The following is an 8,268-nucleotide window of genomic DNA, read 5'->3' as shown; positions in this document are numbered from 1 at the left end:
GCCCATGCTCTTGCTTAGCTGTTATGCCCCATTTAGCATACAACTTAGCACCCATAAATAGACTATAATGGAGTACCTAAAGAGGGAGCAGCCTTTAGGAAAGTACTCCGAAAACATGCTTAAATATGGTAGTTAAACTTAACGGAATATCACAGAGAGTTAAAAATTAGCCATGTAGACATGGCAAGCCCACAATAAACCAATAGATTTTGCACAATCCTTCTGCCGTCCAGATGAGGCATAAGTTATTAAAACAATTTTCAAAAAGAAACCAAAATATTTTAATTCACAGACCAAAATGTAAGGGAAATATTTTACAAAAGGTGTGGAATCTTGTTGGCTGAAAGAGCAATGCTAGCAAGACAGTGTAAAGAATGAAAAATGTGTGTGAAACAAATATCAAATTTTTTAGTTTATTTCCTTGGGCCACTGGCACCAATAATTTTAAATGTATCATGGGGTTCACAGTAAGTAATTTGGTTTATAAATCTAAACCAGTGTGTCAGAAAACATGAAGTAAAGAACAGAAGCTGAAAACTATATACATGCGATATGTGGTGGATTTTAATCACTGGTTGGGTCTTCCCTTTAAGAGCAACTCCGTCTTGACAGGATTTATAAAAGCATCAGATTATCATCAATTACAGACCAGCATTACATCAATTTGAGTGTATTTCTGAATGAGACACAACCATTAAAACATGCATGTATAAGTGGGAAGTGGTGGTAACACATACTATAGTTTGGATAGTTGTCAAAGTTGTCTCTTATTTCTGGAGGTGTTGAAATTTTTGGATCAATGCTATAGAACCAAACAAGGGCAGCTTAATATCTGGTAATACCTATCCCTAAAGAAATACATTAAACAAGAATGTAGGTGACAAAGTGAGAAAACTGTAAAGAAAATAATGCAAGCTCCAAGCTCGCAGGACAGTTGTGAAATTATTTAATAAGATCTATTTAGTAACAAAAAAAACAAACAAAAAAAAACACAACTACCCTCCCATACACCATTAATCTGCAGTGACACAAAGCCCACCCTTCCCCCAAAACCACAGTCTTGGAGAATCTTGTGCCACTATACATCATAGTTTGGATTCTTGCGCAGAATAACAAAACCCTCCAGGATGGGAGTGACTGGAATATATTCTTCTGTGGCGAGCTCTGCACGTTCACCATGTGCCAATAATACAGGTGTAGTGTGTGTCTGAAACCCAGTAATAGTTTTCGGCTTCCCTGCCTGGCCAACGACATCCACAGCCTGGAGAGGAAGGGGGAAACAAACTTTGAGCAGGTATAGCCTGAGATTTCCAGCAATGTTATCAAATGAATAGGGAGAGCTCTGCAATGTGTTAAAATATATTCAGCATGTTTTTTGTTATGGGGAAGGGCACTCTGAAGCACAGCAATGCAATGTTAATAAAATAGAGACATGCGATAAACACAATCAGGACATTGATTTAGGGTGATGTGAATCAATATCTATCACTTCAACAACTCACCTGACCCACTCTCACAGATACTGGCAAAGGTCGTAACTCCTCATCAAATGTGACCAACATTCGTGGCTGCATTGCAGCAACTAAACCATACAGTACATAATGAGATTTCCCTAACACAACTGAAAAATAAAAATGGAAGAATCAGATTGAGGAAATTTGCATGAGAACAGAATACTGGCAATAGATAGAACAAGATACTCAGACTTACTGTTTCTGACATCCAAGAAGGACACAAGCACAGTCAGTAGCCCAGCCACAGCCACCTGACTCATGAGCTGTCTGTCACTGTGATATGGACAAAGTGTAAGTGTGCCTTTGCCCAGGTGAGTAAGACCCTGCAGGGAGAGATAAGAGCGACTTCACCAATCCAGTCTACCTAAGTGCATAACTTATCTTGGGTATTCTCTCATATCGAACATATTTATGCTTGAAATGCATTATTATTGAAGCTTCTTCTGGAAGATGGTTAAATTAACCCAATTACCAGTTCTGTAATGTAGAACCTTTCTTAAATTCCCCCTTTATATTGATAAAATTACATGTTCTAAGTTTGTTAGAGCATGTAATTTTATTACTAGCAAATCTGTGTGTGACTCATGCAAAATGGTTAAACACACAGTTAAATATGACTGAAACCGAGCAGAAACTGCCACTGAACCAGCAAGAAGCGCTATTCACATGACCCAGCTGATTCAATTAGCAGTACAGCTGTGTCGTGCGACTAGTTATGCTGAAGGTACACTCAAGTCAAAAATAAAAAATTTCATTATTCAGATAGAGCACACAATTTTAAACAACTTTCCAATTCACTTCCATTATCTAAATGTGTACAATCTTTTTAAATCCACACTTTCGGAGGCACCAGTTCCTACTGAGCACGTGCAAGAGTCACATAATATATGTATTTTGTGATTGACTGATGGGTGTCACATGATGCGGTGGGAGGGAAAATAGAACTTTTTTAAAATTGTCAGAAATAAATATACTGCTCATCTGAAATTCAAACTAAGAGCCTTTGCATTGCCCTTTTTACACACAAAAAAAAACAAGTGCATGATCCTTGTACATTGAGGAAAAATAAATTAGCTAAGATGCAGTATTACTTGCCTGTGCTAGTCGCACCATGAAAAGGTTATTGGGGTCTTTAGCATGGTATTGTGCCAACTGCCTCAACATGGCAGCCAGCCGAGCATTGTTAGTGCCTGTGGAAGAAAAATGCAGAATGACATGAGCAAACATTTGAAGAAAAACCCACCAAAAACCTACCAGCTTCAAAATGAGCTGGCAAGAAAGGATAGCAAAAACAGAAATAGATGCCATCTTACCACTGCCTACCATGCCCATGGCAAAGATGGAGTTGTAGGAGACCTCTGGATCTGCATCGTGAGAGAACTTGCTAAGCGTATCTAAGATGTTGAGTCGAGGGTTTGAAACTGAGATGAGAGCCAGAGCCAACGGAACTGCTCTACGTAGAGTTGGCTCACCATATCTTAGCTGAAGTTAAACAAATTGAAACAATTAGTAAAAGAAACATGAGGTTATTGGGAAAAAATTTGAAGAACGAACAACATTGAACAATTTTGCAATAAATTTGATCTTAAAGGGACAGTCTAGTAAAAATTAAACTTTATTCAGATAGGACATATAATTTTAAACAACTTTACAATTAACTTTTTATCATCAAATTTGCTTTGTTCTCTCAGTATTCTTAGTTGAAAGCTAAAGTTAGGTAGGCTCATAAGTTAATATATTTCTCAATCAAAAGATTCTTTTAATCGTAAGCCAAACATTAGCTAGTATTTCAGGTAGCTTTATAGATAAACTGCAAAAAAGAATATGGTTTAGATGCCTTATTGTAGAAGGTACATATCTGTGTGAATTATACATCAGTGTTGCAAAGGTTTGTTCAAATTTAATACTAGGAGAAATTATTATTATTAAAAGAAATGGGCATATTTTAGGAATCACATTAATATATGTCAAAAGTACCAACAAAGCTATAGTCAGGACTCACCAAAATTAAAAAAACACAAACGAAATTTGTGCTTACCTGATAAATTTATTTCTTGACACGGTGAGTCTACGGATCATCTCTAATTACAATTGGGAATATCTCTCCTGTCCAGCAGGAGAAGGCAAAGAGCACCACAGCAACGCTGTTAAGTATTACCTCCCTTCCCTCCAACCCCCAATCGACTGAAGGAAAAGGAGAGAAAGGAAGTAACACAAGGTGCAGAGGTGCCTGAGGTTTACAACAAAAAGCCTTTTTTGTTGTAAAGCCTCTGTTTCTTAGGTGGTTTCTATTTGCATTCACTGATGGTATATGTGAAGTGAAAGTATATTTATATAATATATTGTATGGGGTATGCATAAAGAGACCATGGTGATATTGATATGCAGGGTGGGTATCCATGACGAGACCATGGTGATATTGATATGCAGGGTGGGTATCCATGACGAGACCATGGTGATATTGATATGCAGGGGAGTATGTATAAAGAGACCAGGGTGATATTGATATGCAAGGGGGGGGGATATCCATGAAGAGACCAGGGTGATATTGATATGCAGGGGAGGGTATCCATGAAGAGAGACCATGGGTGTTATTGATATGCAGGGGGTATATATATATATATATATATATATATATATATATATATATATATATATATATATATATATATATATATATATATATATATATATATATATATATATATATATATATATATATATATATATATATATATATATATATATATATATGTGTGTGTGTGTGTGTGTGCATATATATATATATATATATATAACATAATTTATGCTTACCTGATAAATTTATTTCTCTTGTAGTGTATCCAGTCCACGGATCATCCATTACTTATGGGATATTAACTCCTCCCCAACAGGAAGTGCAAGAGGATTCACCCAGCAGAGCTGCTATATAGCTCCTCCCCTAACTGCCATTACCAGTCATTCGACCGAAAACATGCAGAGAAAGGAAAACCATAGGGTGCAGTGGTGACTGTAGTTTAATGGAAAAATTACCTGCCTTAAAGTGACAGGGCGGGCCGTGGACTGGATACACTACAAGAGAAATAAATTTATCAGGTAAGCATAAATTATGTTTTCTCTTGTTAAGTGTATCCAGTCCACGGATCATCCATTACTTATGGGATACCAATACCAAAGCTAAAGTACACGGATGACGGGAGGGACAGGCAGGCTCTTTATACGGAAGGAACCACTGCCTGAAGAACCTTTCTCCCAAAAACAGCCTCCGAAGAAGCAAGTGTGTCAAATTTGTAAAATTTGGAAAAAGTATGAAGAGAAGACCAAGTTGCAGCCTTGCAAATCTGTTCAACAGAAGCCTCATTCTTAAAGGCCCAAGTGGAAGCCACAGCTCTAGTAGAATGTGCTGTAATTCTTTCAGGAGGCTGCTGTCCAGCAGTCTCATAGGCTAACCGTATTATGCTACGAAGCCAAAAGGAGAGAGAGGTAGCCGAAGCTTTTTGACCTCTCCTCTGACCAGAATAAACGACAAACAGGGAAGACGTTTGTCGAAAATCCTTAGTTGCCTGTAGATAAAATTGCAGGGCACGGACTACATCTAGACTGTGTAGCAGACGTTCCTTTTTCGAAGAAGGATTAGGACACAAAGATGGAACCACAATCTCTTGATTGATATTCCTGTTAGTGACCACCTTAGGTAGGAACCCAGGTTTAGTACGCAGAACTACCTTGTCTGAATGAAAAATCAGATAAGGAGAATCACAATGTAAGGCAGATAACTCAGAGACTCTTCGAGCCGAGGAAATCGCCATTAAAAACAGAACTTTCCAAGATAACAACTTGATATCAATGGAATGAAGGGGTTCAAACGGAACCCCCTGTAAAACATTAAGAACTAAGTTCAAACTCCATGGTGGAGCAACAGTTTTAAACACAGGCTTGATCCTAGCTAAAGCCTGACAAAAAGCTTGAACAGAGCTGAAATCTGTCCCTTTAAGGAACTAGCGGATAAACCCTTTTCTAAACCTTCTTGTAGAAAAGACAATATCCTCGGAATCCTAACCTTACTCCATGAGTAACTCTTGGATTCGCACCAATATAAGTATTTGCGCCATATCTTATGGTAAATCTTTCTGGTAACAGGCTTCCTAGCCTGTATTAAGGTATCAATAACTGACTCAGAAAAACCACGTTTTGATAAAATCAAGCGTTCAATTTCCAAGCAGTCAGCTTCAGAGAAATTAGATTTTGATGTTTGAAGGGACCCTGGATCAGAAGGTCCTGTTTCAGAGGTAGCGACCAAGGTGGACAGGATGACATGTCCACTAGATCTGCATACCAAGTCCTGCGTGGCCATGCAGGCGCTATTAGAATCACTGATGCTCTCTCCTGTTTGATTCTGGCAATCAATCGAGGAAGCATCGGGAAGGGTGGAAACACATAAGCCATCCCGAAGGTCCAAGGTGCTGTCAAAGCATCTATCAGAACCGCTCCCGGATCCCTGGATCTGGACCCGTAACGAGGAAGCTTGGCGTTCTGTCGAGACGCCATGAGATCTATCTCTGGTTTGCCCCAACGTCGAAGTATTTGGGCAAAGACCTCCGGATGAAGTTCCCACTCCCCCGGATGAAAAGTCTGACGACTTAAGAAATCCGCCTCCCAGTTCTCCACTCCCGGGATGTGGATTGCTGACAGGTGGCAAGAGTGAGACTCTGCCCAGCGAATTATCTTTGATACTTCCATCATTGCTAGGGAGCTTCTTGTCCCTCCCTGATGGTTGATGTAAGCTACAGTCGTGATGTTGTCCGACTGAAACCTGATGAACCCCCGAGTTGTTAACTGGGGCCGAGTTGTTAACTGGGGCCAAGCCAGAAGGGCATTGAGAACTGCTCTCAATTCCAGAATGTTTATTGGTAGGAGACTCTCCTCCTGATTCCATTGTCCCTGAGCCTTCAGAGAATTCCAGACAGCGCCCCAACCTAGTAGGCTGGCGTCTGTTGTTCCAATTGTCCAGTCCGGCCTGCTGAATGGCATCCCCCTGGACAGATGTGGCAGAGAAAGCCACCATAGAAGAGAATTTCTGGTCTCTTGATCCAGTCTAGCCCGCTTTACATCGCCGGCCTCCAAAAATTGGTCTTATCTTTGCCTCCGATAGGAGAGGTAGTTTGAAAGCTTGAAGCTTGTATCTGAATGTCGTCTAGGTACGGAGCTACCGCAATTCCTCGCGGTCTTAGTACCGCCAGAAGAGCACCCAGAACCTTTGTGAAGATTCTCGGAGCCGTAGCCAATCCGAATGGAAGAGCTACAAACTGGTAATGCCTGTCTAGAAAGGCAAACCTTAGATACCGGTAAAGATCTTTGTGAATCGGTATGTGAAGGTAAGCATCCTTTAAATCCACTGTGGTCATGTACTGACCCTTTTGGATCATGGCTAAAATTGTCCGAATAGTTTCCATTTTGAACGATGGAACTCTTAGGAATTTGTTTAGGATCTTTAAATCCAAGATTGGCCTGAAAGTTCCCTCTTTTTTGGGAACCACAAACAGATTTGAGTAAAACCCTTGTCCTTGTTCCGACCGCGGAACCGGATGGATCACTCCCATTAATAAAAGATCTTGTACGCAGCGTAGAAACGCCTCTTTCTTTATTTGGTTTGTTGACAACCTTGACAGATGAAATCTCCCTCTTGGGGGAGAGAATTTGAAGTCTAGAAGGTATCCCTGAGATATGATCTCTAACGCCCAGGGATCCTGGACATCTCTTGCCCAAGCCTGGGCGAAGAGAGAAAGTCTGCCCCCCACTAGATCCGTTCCCGGATCGGGGGCCCTCGATTCATGCTGTCTTAGGGGCAGCAGCAGGTTTCCTGGCCTGCTTGCCCTTGTTCCAGGACTGGTTAGGTCTCCAGCCTTGTCTGTAGCGAGCAACAGCTCCTGCCTGTTTTGGTGCAGTGGAAGTTGATGCTGCTCCTGCTTTGAAATTACGAAATGAACGAAAATTAGACTGTCTAGCCTTAGGTTTGGCTCTGTCTTGAGGCAGGGCATGGCCTTTACCTCCTGTAATGTCAGCGATAATTTCTTTCAACCCGGGCCCGAATAAGGTCTGCCCTTTGAAAGGTATATTAAGCAATTTAGATTTAGAAGTAACGTCAGCTGACCAGGATTTTAGCCACAGTGCTCTGCGTGCCTGAATGGCAAATCCGGAATTCTTAGCCGTAAGTTTAGTTAAATGTACTACGGCATCTGAAATAAATGAGTTAGCTAACTTAAGGGCTTTAAGCTTGTGTGTAATCTCATCTAATGGAGCGGATTCAAGTGTCTCTTCCAGAGACTCAAACCAAAATGCTGCTGCAGCCGTGACAGGCGCAATGCATGCAAGAGGTTGCAATATAAAACCTTGTTGAACAAACATTTTCTTAAGGTAACCCTCTAACTTTTTATCCATTGGATCTGAAAAGGCACAGCTATCCTCCACCGGGATAGTGGTACGCTTAGCTAAAGTAGAAACTGCTCCCTCCACCTTAGGGACCGTTTGCCATAAGTCCCGTGTGGTGGCGTCTATTGGAAACATCTTTCTAAATATCGGAGGGGGTGAGAACGGCACACCGGGTCTATCCCACTCCTTAGTAACAATTTCAGTAAGTCTCTTAGGTATAGGAAAAACGTCAGTACTCGCCGGTACCGCAAAATATTTATCCAACCTACACACTTTCTCTGGTATTGCAACTGTGTTACAATCATTCAGAGCCGCTAACACCTCC

At 40.8% G+C, this 8,268-nt stretch overlaps 1 protein-coding gene across 1 annotated transcript in view; it reads right to left on the bottom strand.

Moving 5' to 3' along the window:
- Positions 1-399: 399 nt before the first annotated feature.
- The window catches only part of PSMD2 (proteasome 26S subunit ubiquitin receptor, non-ATPase 2), an 85,240-nt gene continuing 77,371 nt past the window's right edge, over positions 400-8,268 (bottom strand). Inside the window, exons 18-22 of the mRNA XM_053710344.1 lie at positions 2,828-2,996; positions 2,610-2,704; positions 1,711-1,837; positions 1,503-1,621; positions 400-1,261 (exon numbers count right to left, since the gene is read on the bottom strand). Of these exons, the coding sequence (XP_053566319.1) occupies positions 1,079-1,261; positions 1,503-1,621; positions 1,711-1,837; positions 2,610-2,704; positions 2,828-2,996 (693 nt within the window). The 3' untranslated portion in view covers positions 400-1,078. The remainder of the gene's footprint in view (positions 1,262-1,502; positions 1,622-1,710; positions 1,838-2,609; positions 2,705-2,827; positions 2,997-8,268) is intronic.

This window comes from Bombina bombina, chromosome 4 (genome assembly GCF_027579735.1).
Source record: "Bombina bombina isolate aBomBom1 chromosome 4, aBomBom1.pri, whole genome shotgun sequence".
Taxonomy (NCBI): domain Eukaryota; kingdom Metazoa; phylum Chordata; class Amphibia; order Anura; family Bombinatoridae; genus Bombina; species Bombina bombina.
Note: the sequence above shows the minus strand (reverse complement) of the source record. Positions and strands in the feature narration are given on the sequence as shown.